Source organism: Camelina sativa, chromosome 11 (genome assembly GCF_000633955.1).
Source record: "Camelina sativa cultivar DH55 chromosome 11, Cs, whole genome shotgun sequence".
Lineage (NCBI taxonomy): Eukaryota > Viridiplantae > Streptophyta > Magnoliopsida > Brassicales > Brassicaceae > Camelina > Camelina sativa.
In genome coordinates this window covers 33,113,180-33,130,438 of record NC_025695.1, presented here as the reverse complement: position 1 = coordinate 33,130,438, position 17,259 = coordinate 33,113,180, and the positions used below count along the sequence as shown (strand labels likewise).

General features: G+C 35.1%; 2 protein-coding genes and 2 pseudogenes across 4 annotated transcripts in view; 3 read left to right on the top strand and 1 right to left on the bottom strand.

Annotated features, from left to right (window-relative positions):
• Nucleotides 1-2,431, top strand: part of LOC104728601 (disease resistance protein RPS6-like) — a 5,628-nt gene extending 3,197 nt beyond the window's left edge. The window contains exons 5-6 of the mRNA XM_010447560.2: nt 742-2,163; nt 2,278-2,431. Coding sequence (XP_010445862.2) covers nt 742-1,839 — 1,098 coding nt within the window. The 3' untranslated portion in view covers nt 1,840-2,163; nt 2,278-2,431. The remainder of the gene's footprint in view (nt 1-741; nt 2,164-2,277) is intronic.
• LOC104724993 lies at nt 10,284-11,955 on the top strand (annotated as a pseudogene).
• On the top strand, nt 13,224-14,960 carry LOC104724991 (annotated as a pseudogene).
• Nucleotides 14,808-17,107, bottom strand: LOC104724992 (probable ribose-5-phosphate isomerase 4, chloroplastic). Of its 3 annotated transcripts, none has more exons than XM_010443577.1 (9): nt 16,814-17,107; nt 16,499-16,626; nt 16,283-16,352; nt 16,092-16,199; nt 15,864-15,999; nt 15,741-15,778; nt 15,520-15,637; nt 15,370-15,436; nt 14,808-15,283 (listed from the first exon to the last, which is right to left on the bottom strand). In XM_010443577.1, the coding sequence occupies exons 1-9, from the start codon at nt 16,961-16,963 to the stop codon at nt 15,205-15,207; spliced, it is 894 nt and encodes a 297-aa protein (XP_010441879.1). In that variant the 5' UTR covers nt 16,964-17,107; the 3' UTR covers nt 14,808-15,204. The 3 variants fall into 3 exon arrangements, with proteins under 3 accessions (XP_010441879.1, XP_010441882.1, XP_010441880.1); XM_010443580.1 differs by having other exon boundaries at nt 15,930-15,999; nt 16,814-17,106; XM_010443578.2 differs by having other exon boundaries at nt 15,741-15,797; nt 15,904-15,999; nt 16,814-17,104.

The window sequence follows — 17,259 nt, the reverse complement described above, 5'->3', positions numbered from 1 at the left end:
CTTATCCTTACTTTTCTTTTCATGCCGCCATATGTTTTTTTTTTCTGAACAACCGATACCAAAACATGTTAAAACGCAAAAACAACATTTAGAAAGCATTTAATTAGGACACATGAATATCTATATGGTGAAACACCAAAACCATTAAAAATATATTTGAAACAACACAAATCTAAAGATAAAATAGCTTGACTAAAGATAAAATATCATAACGATCAAAATAAAAGATTTTGATTATAATTTTTATTTGCATTCTCATTAGCTCTGCTCCATCAAACAAACTCTAGATGTGGTTTGTCAAGAGAAATATCATCAAACGCATGTCCCCTAGTCTTATGTAATGATGTACTAGTAAGTTTCAGAATAAACATGTCTTCTTTTTCATTTTTTTTTTGTCGACAATCTATAAAGACATGTCACTATGTATATATACTATATTACTATTAAAAAAGTTTATATCATAGGTAGAAATATAAGAAAATCATGATTAAAAAAAAAACTATAGTTAATTATTTTCGAAATCTTTGTTTTCTGATATATTATATTTAGTTTCCTGAGTCTTTATTACTGTCATTTCCGCTCTTTTACTCTACATTGTTATCCAGTCTAACAACAATTTTGACATTAGTAAATTGCTGTATAAGGCGATCCAAACTATAAGAAACGAGAGTCATTTGAGTTAAGCTCATCTTACATCTGATCTCTACTACATTGCTCTTCTTTTTTTTGTCTTTGGTTCAGCCGCTGACACCTCTCATGACCAAGATGTCTCCCACTTTGGAGAGATTGTTTCTCTCGGATATCCCAAGTTTGTTGGAGCTTCCTTCTTCTATCCAGAATTTCAATAAACTTGAGTATTTGGGAATCATAGACTGCGTGAATCTCGAGACTCTTCCCATTCACATCAACATTCGATCTCTTTGTCACCTTGATCTCACTGGATGCTTACGTTTGAGGACTTTTCCTGATATCTCGACCAACATCTCCCAACTTTCTCTAACCCGAACAGGCATTGAAGAGGTTCCTTGGTGGATCACAAAATTCTCTAAGCTCTCATACATACGTATGAATGGATGTCAGAAATTACGGTGTGTATCCCTACACATTTCTAAACTAAAACATCTTCATACAGTTGACTTTTCAGGCTGCGGAGCATTGAATAAAGATAGCTGGAATGATAGTGTAAGTGATGTGGCAACAGACAACATTCACTCTACATTAACTGTCGGCCTCGACCAGCCTTCATCTTATTTTCCGGACAATTTTATCAACTGCTTCAACTTGGATCAAGAAGCTATGCTTCAACGACAATCAATTTATTCCAAGTTCATGACCTTGTCAGGTGAAGAAGTGCTTTCATATTTCACGCACCGTACTACTGGAACTTGTTTGACCAATGTCCCACTACTTCACACCTCTACCTCTCAACCGTTTTTGAAATTTAAGGCTTGCGCCGTGGTTGATCCCAAATCTTCTCTTCATGGTCATTTTACCTTTGACATCCTCGTAGCTTGTCGGTTCAAAGATAGACTTGGGAACCACTTTGATTCCCCTTATCGACCACGTAGGTTTTGGAAAAGTGAGAAAGGTATTTTCCTTGTTATATTTGAGTGCTCTATCCTTCTAAACGAAGACAATGCTTCTGTAGATGAACAAAACTACGATCACGTGGATATACAGGTTCATATTAGTAATAGTAGTGATTCTACGTTCACATTAAAAGGATGGGGTATACGCCTCTTCGAGGACTTTTCATCAATGGAGAAACGTCTTGGCAACGGAAATACTCTTCCACATGTTAGTGAAGCCGATGAAGACAATATGATTAATGAAACTTAACACAGTGAAGAGCTTGGAGACAGTTGTGTAGAGACAGAGAAAAGAAGGAAGGGAATGCTTACCAGCATTAAGCATGAAGAATGTGGAGACAACACCGTAGATAGAAGGAGAAGCAGGAAAAGAATGCGAGTGCTAAACATGTGACATAAGCTTTATAAAAATACAATATTACTTTGTAGGTTAAGTCGGAAATGATGATATACAATATTATAATGACTAAACTTTTTCTGCAGATTATACTGGGAAGATGACTATTCAAGAAATTACTAACTTGCTTTGCCAAACCGCAAGATAAATAAAATAAGCTTGTGAAGCAAATGGGGGGTAAGCAATAAGATTTAAGATGAACTAAGCAAAATAATAGATATATGTTATTAATTTTTCAGGATCTTTTTATATAATAGATGATTGATATATATATATTTTTTTTTCTTGCAGATTACATGAAGGAGTTTTGATTTGTTGAATGTGAATCTTCGAAAACCTATGAAATGAGTAAGTGCATGTGCGGTAAAAAGAACCTCTATGAATCTCATAAATATATTATTTTAATAAATTTTGTGTAATTTTATTTTTATTTAAAATTTAAATTCTAAATAAAATCCAGAACCAATCATGATGAGGCATGTCAAGTGAGTCTCTGTTCTCAAAGTCTCTTAAAGATTCACTTAATTCATTTTCTTAATTTTTTTTTATTATATATTTTTTTGTGTGTGAGAGACTCATTGAGAGGCTCCCACCACACATGTTCTTAGAAGTACTCCTTCCCACATTGGTGTCGGTAAACATTTTCCGCGAGAAAAGAAAAAACCGGATTTTTTCAAATTCTAAATATTTACAAAGTTGTCCCAAAATTGCAACATAAGTCCATATCGTGTTTTGGGCACATATATAGATTTTTTAGGTTTTAGAAATTCTTATGTTTTATTTTCGGCTGCAACTTTTGAGAGAGAGATTCAAAGAGCTTTTGAGAGAGACAAGTCAGTACTCACTTTTGTTGAGAGAGATTTCGAACTCCTTATTTCTTTATTCTCTTTCTTTCATGGTTTACTGAGTTGATTTCTGATTGGGATTTTTTATCTTTCTTTTCTTCAGCTAAGGTTGTTTTTAACATTAATTATCGATTGATCACCAAGAGTTAAGATCTTAGGATAATTTTGTGAACAAACTAAACTTGTTTTCAAAGCTGGTTCTTTAACTTGGATCTTAAAAAGAAATTTGGATTTTTGGGTTTTAAACTTAGATAATATTTGCAGTGAGAGTTGAATTATATTATGATTGTGTTTACAGTTCAAGAATGGTGTTTTAATTGTTTGAATCCTTTTTAGTTAATTGATTAATATTCTGTGATTTTCCGAGAATTGCCTTAGGCCTAGCGTTTTATCATCTTGAATTTACAAAATTTTAATTTAATATTTTGCATTGTTATTTTCAACTCAAATCATCTTATTTAGCGTAATAACAAAACTCTATAATTTACTAGATAAGGACCCGCCCGACGTGCGGCTTTAAAATTTTGTAAATAAAATTTAATTTAATAAAAATGTAATAAAATTTATTGTACATTATTTATAATTTTTTTTTTTGCTATAATACACTGATTTATATCTATATACAAATCTTTTATGTATGTTACCATTAAAAGTGTACTTTTATACCTAGGTATACTGTATGTTACAAAAATATTATTTACCACCACCTAGAAAATGTCTATATGAACAAATTATGCCAACTATTATATGTCGGCGGTTCACTTTCTTTTTAGTTGATATGGTTTTATATAATCTCAGTTGTTATCTTGCATTTGTGTATTCATTTTTTTTTATGCTACCTGTCCTGCAAATTAATAGAAATAATAATAAAACCGTGAGAAATTATGCATAAGAAACATAGTTAACACTTCAAAGTCAAATATTGCGTAATATCTAGGAATTTTTTTCTATAGTTGCTTCGATTAGACAACAAACAAAATGCCTTCGAGACTTGTTCAAGAAAGATGATGTGTCAAACAAAAGTTTAATGAAAAACAAAGAAGAAAATTTTACCAAGAAAAACAAATCTAGTCGAAATTATTTTGTTTGGTGAAAAAAATGTAATCATCTATTTGCTTATATAGAGTGATGTACAATCATTTTCCTTTTAGGATTAACAAAGTTTTTTTTTAATATAATAAGATTACAATTATCTTATGCATCGTTTTACCAAGCTTGAAAATGTGATTTCTGATCGTTAAAATTGACATGTGTCACGATCTGATGAGTTACTAACTTTGATATGTGATATCTGATTGTTAAAATTGACACGTGTCACGATCTGATGAGTTTTTAACTTTGATCTTTGATCGTTAAAACTAACACGTGTCACGATCTAGTTAGTTACTAACTTTGAGAACCAAGCTTTATATGATAAGATTTTATGATCTTGAGTCTCAGTTGATTTGATCCCACATAGTACAATTACAAAGTTGTAAGTACCTCTAGAATATTATAGTTTGAGCTTATCAGATATCTCCAATAAGTTTCTCACCTCTAGTTCAGTGTTTATTGACTTCCCATTGTTTATTATAATCTATGAAGTTAAATGGAAACATTATACATTTTAAATATTATACTTTATACAAATTATTTTTAAAAATTAATATATAAAAGAAATAGTGAATAATAAATGATTTTCCTATTACCGCGTCGGTCTATTGGTTATTGGTTAGAAATTTTAGCTAAGGAGTAAATATATGTAGTTTAGCTGATTATGAAATTAGCTAATTTCTAACACATTTTGAAATTAGCTAACTTCTAACACATTTTGAAATTAGCTAACTTCTAACCAATAAAACTAACACATGCCAATTATGAAATTAGCTAATTTCTAACACATTTTAGCTGATATGGTTATTGGTTATTGGTTATTGGTTAGAAATTATCTTATGAGTTTTTCGAATCAAAACAATAAAACTACAAATGTGTTGCTCTCCTTATTTGATACATCACCTAAAATTCTAACCAATAAAACTAACACATGCCAATTTGTTCATATAGTAAATAACCACTCAAGCGGGATTAACTATTCATATATTTAAAATAATAACCTTCTCAATCACTTTCACAATCGTTCATATAGTAAATAACCTTCTCAATCACTTCTCAATAACTATTCATATAGTAAATAACCTTCTCTTAGTAACTATTCATATATTTAAAATATTTTAAGTAGTTCATCACTTTCACAATCGTTCAATATTTGTTACCAAATTAAAATTTTCAATATGCAAACATTGACTACAATAAAATTTTGATTACTATGATCTCTCTACTATGAAAATAGAACTAACACATGCCAATTATGAAATTATTGCTATGAACGATTATATTGTTGTATGGATGCCCATTATCAACCCATTAGTATAAACCCTAAACCCTAATATGTATCCCTATATATATATGATACAACATATATTCCTATGATATATATGATACAACATATATCGAATCAATTGAGCAAGTAACCTCGCAAACGCCAAGTTGTGTGTTGATAACAAAGATACATATGACCATCTAATCGATGCGTCAATTAGAACCATAAAATATCTAAAGGTTCTACACGGTGGGTGAATCGGCCCACAAATATCGCCTTGTATCCGTTCCAGAAAATTTATCGATTCAGAATTTATCTTGGCTGGTGAAGGCCTTATGATTAGCTTTCCTTGTGAACAGGCAGCACATGAGAAATCATTAAGGAGAACCCTCTGGTTCTGTAATGAATGTCCACACGAATTCATTATTATCTTTTGCATCGTTACCGAACCGGGATGACCTAACCGGTCGTACCAAACATTAAGACTTTCAGTAAACTTTTGGTTTACTATAGTATTTGCCTCAATTGTACTAATCTTAGTACAATACAAACCAGCAGAGAATGTGGGTAATTTCTCTACAATTTTCTTTGAGCCGCAGGTAATACTTATGATCTGAAGGTATTCATCATTTCCTTCATTCATAGTATGAACATGATATCTATTTTTCTGGATATCTTTAAAACTCAAGAGATTTCTCTTAGACTTGGGAGAGTATAATGCATCAACTATTTCAAGTTGTGTTCTCATAGTCAATAACACACATGCTCTTCCAGAGCCTTCAATTATATTTGCACTACTTGAAATAGTGCTGTGCTCACATTGGCCTCTTTCATAATAAGATGAGAAAAATATCTCTTATGCTTAAAAATGGTGTGGCTTGTTGCGCTATCGACCAAGCATATATCCTCATCATTCATCATTATTCTAATAAAGAACAAAAATAAACATGAGTTCGATACAGAACATAAATTTACGATGCATGTATTATCTTGTATTATATGCTATGTACGTATGCGTATTATGCACGTGTATTATGTATTATGCTATTTATACTAAAGTTGCATGCATGTATTTATATTATAATACGTACAAGTATTATGCATGCATGTATGATTATACATAGTAGTTTAAATCAACTTATGTAATAGAATAATGATGAAGCGTATGATCATAGCAAAAAGACTTAAATTAATCGATCATAACTCAAGTAAATATATGTTGTATCATATATATAGGGATACATATTAGGGTTTAGAGTTTATACTAATGGGCCGATAATAGGCATCCATACAACAATATAATCATTCATAACAATAATTTCATAATTAGCATGTGTTAGTTGCATTTTCATAGTAGAGAGATCATAGTAATCAAAATTTTATTGTAGTCAATGTTTGCATATTGAAAATTTTAATTTGGTAACAAATATTGAACGATTGTGAAAGTGATGAACTACTTATAATATTTTAAAAGATATTTAGCTTTGGTGTGTTGTGCGGATAAAAGTGACCATATAACCAACCATAAAGTTCCATAATATAGAGATCAATTACAAGTTTATAAATTGTATTTATATGAAATTATAAAAATTAAAAATACTCGCAGCGTGTGTTTAACTTACAACAAATAATTAAACATGTAAATAATAAATTTAGATATTATACATGCATATATATTATCTCAATTTTGTGAAAAAATCTATAAAGTTAATTGGAAACATTATACATTTTAAATATTATACTTTATACAAATATTTTTTTTAAACACTAGTATATAAAAGAAATGGTGAGTAATAAATGATTTTTCTGTTGCCACGTCATTGCAAACGATCGCCAGAAATTTCAATTGATAAATTCTAAGGGATTGTTTGCAACATGTACAAAACATCTTTTGATAGCAACTCCAATTTCTTCACTTCTTTTTTGTAGGTACTTGTATGTCATAAAATACCGGAGGATGTCTAAATAATAGAGGTTGTTTGTAGGTACCTTTTTGTAGGTTCCCTTTTGTAGAATCTATCGCTTACTTTTTCCACACTAGTAGCATTTTGCTCATACTTGTTTTTGGAGGTACCTCTTTCTCGCTCCTGAAGGTTGTGGTGAGGTTGTACCTCTTAGCTTTTATGGTAACACCAGTCGTCACTTATTTTTCATATTGACGTTGGTCATCCTTCTCATCTATGGAGGTCATGCCTTTAACAGTCATCAGTGCTTATGTTCTTTTTTTTTATAAAACCTTAGTCACATATATCGTGGTTGTTGACACAAGTTTTGGTAATCATGACATTTTTTTAGTAATAACATGCTTTAAGGCTATGTCACATTCTGAGTAGTGAGTGACTCGTTAACAAATTTTTACGTCAAGTACATCACCACATGATTCATGTTAGCAAGTGTTTTGCTTTCAAGCTTCTGTATCTTGTTTCTAACCATCAGGTAGTCACAAAATTCAGGAAAATTTTAAAAGTGAACGTCTCGTTAACAAGTTTTTACATCGAGCGCCTCAGTTAAAATTTTGTTAGTTTATACTTCTTCGATGGGTAAGCAACTACTAACTTTTTGAAGGATGTTGATATTAACATTCATAAACGTGAGTAAGAAACTGTTTAAATTGGAGTTTGTTTCTCAGTGGATAAGCATTTTCAGTGATCCTTTCTTCAGAGGATTGGCATAATGTTTTGAGGGATTACAATACATAATTATTATATACTCTAACAGTATAGAGAGAAATGATAAACGATTAAACGCAGCGTTTTCAAACTTCCTTGACATTAGAAAAGTTATTGGTCCTCTGTGGCCCATTACAAGAGGAAGATTAGGATTACTGAGAAGTTAGAATCGTGAAGCTTGAGGAGAAAGATAACCTAAACACGCTCTCTGGCCGTCACATTTTCCAATACACAAAAACCCTTAAAGCCTTTAAGTTGATTTTAGTGTAGTGCCCCTAAAGCAAGATTATTTGATAAGCTGAGTTTGATTTCGCGATCGGATATGATGGAGAAACCAGTGAAACGACGAGTAGGTTTCTCAAACGCGAGAGAGGATGATTTGATAAGCAAATTACCCGACGGTTTGATATCTCATATACTCTTGTATCTTCCGAGAAAGGAAGCTGGTAGGAGTAGTGTTTTGTCTAATAGGTGGACAATTGTCTGGCTTTTGATTCCTCTGTTCGACTTGAAATCCAATGAGTTCCCAAGTAGCATTGCCTTTGTGGGTTTTATGCAAAAATTTGTAGCTTTCGCTAAGGTAGAGAATTCATGTTTGCACAAGGTTAAGCTAAGTATTCAAGATATGAGAATGACAACAAGTCTTGTGTCACGCGTTTGGCTTGGTTTTGTTGCTACGAAAAGCTATGTAACTTTTAGCTTTAGAGATATGAAAATCGGTCACAAAGCTCCAGAGCCGGACCAATGAAATTTGGACCCCATACGATTTAAGAAAAATTATTATTATAACTTCATAATATTAAAACTATAGAGTAAAAAATAATCTGTTAATACAAACCTTTTTCTTTTTTTAAACATAGCAATGTGATGCTTTTAAAAAAAATAAATAAATAAATGTTTTGAAAAAGACTTTTTTATGTGTTGGCAAAGAAAAAAAACTATTTTTGTGTTTTTATACAAAATTATTTATTAAAATTACTGATTTTACATATATATTTGTTGAATTTACATACATATATAACTTAAAAAATGTGAGGCCCTTTAAAGTGGAGGTCTAGTTCGGCTGAGAATCTGCGAATCCAGTTAGTACTTCAGATAACTGATTATGAATTTTTGCAAGCTCATTTTCAAGTGACTCGATACACTCTCTATTGTGTAAAAAGCGGAAGTAATCATCTGTATAATTTTCAAATCATTGGTTAAGCTTTTTACTTTCTCGTACACCTCTCGCACCATGGTTGTCTTTGGAGTGAAGGATAGGAAGAGAAAATCAAACAAAAATCAGAAATTGTTAGAATCAAACATAAATCCTAGACAAGACACAATTTATGAAGTTAATTGGAAACATTTTACATATTAAAATATTATACAAATTATCTTAAATAATTAAAGATGTATATAATAAATTTTAGATATTATACATGCATACACATTATCTAAATTTTGTGAAAAAATCTATAAAGTTAATTGGAAAACATTATCATTTTAAATATTATACTTTATACAAATTAGTTATTAAAAAATTAGTATATAAAAGAAACAGTGAGTAATAAATGATTTTTCTGTCGCTGCGTCAGTTCAAACGATCGTCGGAAATCTCAGCTATTCTTTCTCTGAAGCTCTGAATCTAGGACAGTAAGTGCATCTCCAAAGGAGACTTTTAGATGGAACTCTTATTCTAAATGTAATTAAAATTAAATCAAAAATGATAAATATAACAACAACCGCCTCTTAATTAAGAGGTTTTAAGATGACAACTAAAATATTGTCTTAATTAAACATCCAAACTAATTATGTCTTACTTAAAATATTTTTATTTCAAAAATAATTTTTCTAAAGAATAAGAACTCTAATAACAGCTTCACCATTAGAGAAGCAAAATTTTAATTACTCTTTTAAAAGTTTTTATTTTAAAAAAGTACATAATAAAATATTTAAAAAATTTAAGGACATATCCAACGGTGGTTACTTAGATCGTTGCTTTACCAAAATTTTAATGAATAAATAATAAAAAATATTAAAAAGACAAGAGAGAGAAGAAAAGAGTTTCTCAAGTTGCTGTTAGAAGTAATAATTCCTAAACTATTTATACACATAGCCACTTATTATTAGTTTATACTTGTTTCAATTAAAATACTATTATTTTTTTTTTTCTTCAACCGGTAATGATGGTCTAAGAGGCTATTCTGCCAATCGAGATGCTCAAGATCCCGTCTACAGCGACTATTTATTTCTGATCAATCATGAATTTGCTTCTTTTTTTTTTTGTCAAACGAATTTGCCTTTGTTTGCGTCATTTTTTTCAGTCGCTGCAGCGTCACTCTTCCGAACAGGATGCTATTCACCTATTTAGGGCCTAGCCCATCATGAGTAGGCCCAAAAGTGAAACAAAGCCCGACTATAAGTATCTCTCTCGTACTCTTTTGCCTTTGTAAACCCTAGAAATTTCCCTTTCTCAATTCCCAAATCCGAACTCTATTTTTGGAATTCTCCGCCGTTTTCAAGTCCGCGGCGACAATGTCGATGTCGAAGAGCTCTAAGATGCTCCAGTTCATAAACTTTAGGATGAGAGTAACGATCCAAGATGGACGACAGCTAATCGGAAAATTCATGGCGTTCGATCGCCATATGAATCTTGTTCTAGGAGACTGCGAAGAGTTTCGGAAACTTCCTCCGGCGAAAGGTGGCAAGAAGACGAACGAAGAAAGAGAAGAGCGTCGTACTCTTGGTTTGGTTCTTCTTAGAGGCGAAGAAGTGATTTCGATGACTGTCGAAGGTCCACCGCCGCCGGAAGAGTCTCGCGCTAAATCAGGATCTGTAACCGCCGTTGCTGGTCCCGGAATCGGCCGCGCTGCTGGACGTGGAGTACCGACTGGTCCATTGGTTCAAGCTCAGCCGGGATTATCTGGTCCTGTTCGTGGAATTGGTGGACCTGCTCCTAATATGATGCAGCCACAGATCTCTAGACCACCGCAGATTATTCGACCTCCGGGACAATTGCCGCCTCCGTCTCCGCCTGCTTTCGGTGGTCAAGGTGGTCCTCCTCCACCTTATGGTATGAGACCGCCGTATCCTGGTCCACCACCGCCTCAGTACGGTGGACAAAGGCCAATGATGGTTCCTCCGCCTGGTGGTATGATGAGAGGACCTCCTCCACCTCATGGGATGCAAGGACCTCCTCCGCCTCGCCCTGGAATGGGTCCTCCGCCTGGTGGTGCTCCCATGTTTGCTCCGCCTCGTCCTGGCATGCCACCACCTCCGCCAAATCACCAGAATCAGCAACATTAGGTTAGCTGGTTGCTTGATATTGAATACTTGGTTAGCCTTTATTATCTGTTTGATGGTTTAGCTTGCATAGTTATATGTGTAGCTTGGCCATGATGTGTGGTTTGATTGAATTTGAACACCTTTCGATTATCTTGGCCTTGTGTAGTGACTGAACTTCTTAACTTAGCTGCTATCTCGACTAGTCTTAACTTGTTTGAGTTATTTGACCCAAATTTGAACTCTATGCTATTAGCCTATTGCCTATATATCTGCTGATTATTGCTTACCTTGCAAAGTTATGTGTAGCTTACTAGCTTGGCCATGATGTGTCTTGCGTTTGAAATTGAACTCGTTCTGACTTGTGTGGCCTTGTGTAGTGACTAGTGACTGTGGCCTTGTGTAGTGACTAGTGACTAAAAATGATGTCTTGCTCTATGTTGGCCTATGCAATTAGATTTATAAATAACTTTTATCTTTGTTTGAAGAAACCAACCGCTAACTACAATTTTCTGGATCTGGATTGTAGGAGTCACTTCACCTACCACAAAGGTAACATCCACAGGAATGAGTAGGACCCCCTCGGCTAGTCAGAACTCTTTTCTCCTGGGAGCTCGAGCTTACATGTTGGATTCTTTTGGAAGAAGCTACTGAGTTTACAGAAAAAAGTGACTTTGTAGAGGTTACAACATTGCTCTATGAACTTAATGTATAATTTGTAAAAGGGGCTTCTAATGTTTTTGACTGGCAAATTGGTTCTCACCAAACTAAGCTATGCTGCTCAGTTATTCAGTATGAACCAGAGAAAGTCTTTAGTTCATAGTTCATACTATCCTCCACTTCACAGTCTGCAATGAGTCAAGCAAGGATAAGATTAATTCATTTTAATTGGGTCCACTGCAGTGGTCTGCGAGTCAAACAAGACCACCTAAGTTTTTTATAGAAATCCCCGAAAGCAACATCAACGACTTAACAAAAACATCATCTCAAAATTTCTCAAGTAAATCTGAGAATTAAAAACATCAATAACGGAAGAAGCTTTTGTCTTTCTTCCTCAAGAGAGCAAAAATGTTGGAAGCAGTATTAGAACTCATCAAAGTGTGGGAGAGATGGAACATAAGAGAAGTAATAATTTTTTTTTTCTTTTTTTTGTCAACCATAACCCATTATATTAAATAATGATTGAGTAACTCTCCTCTTAGGGAGAGTTTTACAACCATCATTAAACTTACATGGATGAACATACAAGGAAAATAAAAACAGGTCGCGGGAAGGTGTTCGTAGAACAGCTTGTAGAACCCGGATCAAAATACAACAACTAGAATGGCTAAGATAATGCCAAAGATAAGGGATTAACGAAATCCAAAGGGTAGGGAGTGATTTCTCAAGAAAGAAACACTCAATCTATAAAGATATTTGGGTCAAACAAGACCACTATCTTTTTTACGTGGCAACTCCAAGTCCTAATCAAAGGTTCAGAGAGACCACTGCACCCTACTTGCCCCGGCGGTATGATACCTACCAAAACCCTGCGGTGGGAAGGGCTTGCAGGACGAGCTAGAAAGCCCGCGTCCGCAAATTCGCAATCTTCTTGCACGAGGACCATTCGATCTTGAATTGCTTCCAAATCGATCTTTTCCGAAAGATGAGCAAACGCCATTGACCCATTAGACCAACAATGGCAAGCGGCTAGTACAAACTTCACTAACGTCCTTAACTTCCAGCTGTAAACATACACCATCGATTTCAACAATAAAGTGTCTCGGTTACCCATAACCGGAATGTCAATGATAATGACTAAAGGATCTCGGCTTACAAATACATTGCTCCGTAGATAACGCAGGTGAGCATGAATTGGTAAGACCGGAATTGTTATACTGAGAATACAGGGCATATCAAAGGGGACAGTCCAAATTCTTAGGGGAGGATGAAAACCTGGAGAAAGGGGCATTTCCAGTCGACGGCATACGCAAATACTAACCGTCCCTTGTGGTGATCGAGATGTTCCGTTCATGGGAGAGTATCAGGTGGATCCACATCCTCCATCATACCTTTGTTTATCTCCGCAGAATTGCCCGCCCCCTTCTTTGGTTTAGGTGATTTCACACCCTCACCTCCTATGGAGGTGGATCCTTGTCTGGATTTTCTCGGTTTCATAGGTACCGGATTTGTGTTCTGATTTTTAGAAGAGTAGTAATAATTTTAAGTCTTACTCTTCAAACCATTCTCATTTGCTTCTCTCCTCTTAAGGAAACGCACTCCAAGAAGCTCTTTATCATGCTCGTTTGGTCCTCTTATCGATTAGCAGTTTCGTCTGCTATTTCGATGTTGGTCTCATCTCCAAGAACCAAGGAAAAGAACCCAAACCAGATGATCCTCCAGATGGAACAGAGCTCATGGCTTTATGGGCAGCATTCTTGCTCGTGCATCTTGGTGGACCCGACACAATCACAGCTTTCACGCTTGAAGATAACGCTCTCTGGCTCAGACATGTCTTTGGGCTTGTCTTTCATGCAATTGCTTGTGGCTATGTGGTTCTCCAGTTTCTACCCAATAGCCTTTGGGTGATTATAGTTTTAGTGTTTGTTTCAGGTACTATAAAGTATCTGGAGAGGACAACGGCTTTGTATAGTGCCAGTTTGGACAAGTTTAGGGACTCTATGATTCAATCACCAGATCCAGGACCAAACTACGACGAAGCTCATGGAGGAGTACAAGGCCAAGAAAATGGCAAGACTACCCACCAAGATCATTATTACTGATAAGCCTGACAAGGAACATAGGCCTAAGAAGTTGTCAAAGCCATCACCAGAGCCATCATTAGCCTCGAAGAACAGAGAAGAGTTGACCCATCTTGAGATTGCTCAGTATGCTTATAAGTTCTTCAACACATTCAAGGGCCTTGTAGTCAACTTGATCCTCAGCTTCAGGGAGCGTGACGAGAGCTTGGAAACTTTTGATAATTTGAAGAAGCTTTGAGAGGATCATTGAGATCGAGCTTGGCTTCCTCTATGATGCTCTATTCACCAAGATCGCGGTTCTTCATACTGTTTTTGGAACTTTCTCACGCATCCTTGCTTCTGCCACCCTAGTGGCTGCACTCATCCTCTTTGATAAGAAACCCAAGAAAGAAAAACTATTTCATGGAGCTGATGTTTTTGTTACCTACACCCTGTTTGCAGTTGGCATAGCTTGGGATTTCATATCCATCGTCTTGTTTCTGTTCTCAGACTGGACATGTATTGCAGTTAGAGCTTGAAGGACAACCCCGACGAACCTCAAACACTAAAAGAAAGATTTTTCAACTGGTTACTTGGTTTTAGAAAGCTGCGTTGGCAGCCACAAGAGTGTCACAAGAAAGGTGTGCATAAGTGTATCAAGTTCCACCCACACTTTGTGCAGCTTGTTACTGTGATTCTACGGCTCACGTGGAGAAACTAAGCAGAGGCGGTGAGCTCATAAACTTGGTGTGGCTTCTAATGGCTCAATTTGGACTAACAGATCAGTTCAAGATTAACAAAGTAGATGCCTGAGCCAAACTCATAATAGGCTAGTGAATGACAGGAATAACATTCCTCGGTGTCTAAATTTGTTCTGCTACTGTATTACCCTTTATTCTACTATCTACTCAAACCATGAACTCTTTTCTGGATAGAGATGATGACAGTGTATGCTTTTTGTGAATGAATTTTCCAAATATGTACTCTTAAATTGGATAAAAATATAAGTTTTAAGATATTCATACCCGACTTCACATCTGAGTCAGCTATTCAGATCCGGAAACCCGATTGTCCTACTACAAAAATCACATCCACAGGAATATGTAGACCCCTCGGCTAGTCATAACTTTGTTCGCCCTGGAGCTCGAGCTTGCATTGTTGGTGATTTTCTCATGGAAGAAGCTATTGATTTTAGACACAGTGAACTTGTAAAGAGTTACAACATCCCTCTATCAACTGAATGTATAATTTGTAAAAGAGGCCTCTAATGGTTTTGACTGGCAATTTGGTTCTGAACACACTAAGCTATCTTGCTCGGTTATGTACGTAAGAAACTACTAACAGCAGATTCTATCTCTGGTTTATACACCATTCTCCACTGTACTGCTCTGCAAGGTAACAGTTCTTACTTCAGGTTTTCCTGCGATCACCACCGAGCATCTGTAATGCCAAAAGCAGAGAATGGATTCTTAAGACCGACCAATAACATACTAAACCTGACCCATGATTCGAAAGTTGAAACTAACCTAGTTTTGATAACAAGTCCATGGTCCACAACGCCATCAATAGTTTCCAGGCTTTCAGCCACGTTAGCTGCAAAATTTCACATCAATTAACAAATATACCATCAATCAACAACATGCACAAGTTTTAATGGTTGCAGTAAGAGCTTTTACCGAGGCTTGGAATTGGAGTTGTAAATATAACATCAAGAATGTTATGACCATCACTGGTAACTATAGGAAAGTCTCCTCCAAGAGGACCTGCATCACCTACAGAAGCTCTTCTCCACACCTTTTACACATACACACAAAGAAAAGAATAAAATGAATCAGACAATTTATAAGAATCAAAAGCTCGGGAAATCCTTTGAGAAAGAACCAAACTGGCCTCGCACCTCTGCATCGCCTAAATACAAGTCATCTATCTCCTCAGCTATGGCCAACCAATTAAGCTGCACAAAATTGTATAAGGCCGTTTTGGAATTCCATTATCTAGTTGCATTGAAAAATGCCCTCACCGTGGGACTTTACGAAGTTCATTATTAGGTATTTGCTTACGGATTGAACTAAAACGGGGATAGAACCTTCAAGGCTGGTTTTGTATTGTTCTTCCTTTATCATAAACACTGCCTCATCAGCTGCTTTTACAATAGACTGCATTGTCATTCTCTCTTTGTAAGCCCAAAAGCTAACCAATGAGTTTATTATCATCAAAACTGCAAATTTTAGACGAAAACTGCACACACCTTTTGTTTCAGAATATAGTCATCTTCCTGTGAACTTCTTCGCCGTCCAATAACTGCGATAAGCGTACTCTCTTCTACAGCATCAGCATCATGAAATGCAAAATCAATCTACAAAGGAACCACACCTCAAACATTACCTCAAGATGCAGAATAGATTAAAACCGGTTTAGAAACCGCAGGGAAACCACTACCTGAAAACCATCTCGGAAATATTCCAAGGGGATTCCATACTTTGCTGCTTCACTAGCGCTTCGAGCAGACCTAAACAAAAGGTCAAGAACTAATCATCATGAAACATGCAAAAACTCAACTTCCAGGAGAATCATGATTCAAGAAGTAATGAGTTGAGATATAATCAACTGAATCAAACAAAAAAGATTGAATCTTTAATGGATTCTAAGACTCACATTGGTACACCAACAACATTTTGCAAAGAACCAGAACGAAGTTGCTGACCCAAATAACGTATAGCCATATCTGAAGCTTCTCCAGATCCTAAACCAATAACCATCCCACTCTTTACATAACTATCCACCTGAAAACATTTACCAGAAATTTTTTTGTAATTATCAAGTATCAATCTTTCTTCAATTTTATGAACAATTCTCACAATACCCATTTGAAAATTGGGTTTCAAGGAATGATTTTTTTTCTTGATTGATCATAGCAATTTGATATTTTAAATTGTTAAGGATTCAATTTTTTTCCGGTTTAACACTTACGGTGTGGTGAGCTGCTCGGAGAAGAGGAGAGACATCCGGAGAAAGACTGGCGCTTATTACTCGAGGTGCCGAAACATTTCTGAAGCTTTGACGGCGTGTGGGGGACACGGAAGAGAGTGAAAATGGAGTCGATACCGCTGCAAATGCCATATTTTTTTGGGAAAACGATGTGTCACCGAGTCACGGCGACTCGGTGGTGACTCTGTGGCTTTGCCGCTCTTATCTCGTTCAATATCGTTTTTGTGTGGCCGAGTTAGACGACATTGATATTAATTTTTTCTTTTTTTTGTTCACAGGATATTAAAATTATAATCGAATAATTTTGATATTTCGGAAAGAGCCTAAAAATATCACAAAAACAAAGTCTTACTTACAAAAATAAAACGTTTTCACACCAAAAAAATAAAACACTCGTACATTTAGTAAAAATCAAATTTTATGTCAAG

Coding starts and splice junctions, on each gene's coding strand:
- LOC104724992 (XM_010443577.1), bottom strand. CDS start 16,963: ATGGCATTTGCAGCGGTATCGACTCCATTTTCACTCTCTTCCGTGTCC. Junction 16,353..16,498: donor AATGTTGTTGGTGTACCAAT/GTGAGTCTTAGA, acceptor CCTTTTGTTTAG/GTCTGCTCGAAGCGCTAGTG. Junction 15,284..15,369: donor GGACTTGTTATCAAAACTAG/GTTAGTTTCAAC, acceptor TTGGCATTACAG/ATGCTCGGTGGTGATCGCAG.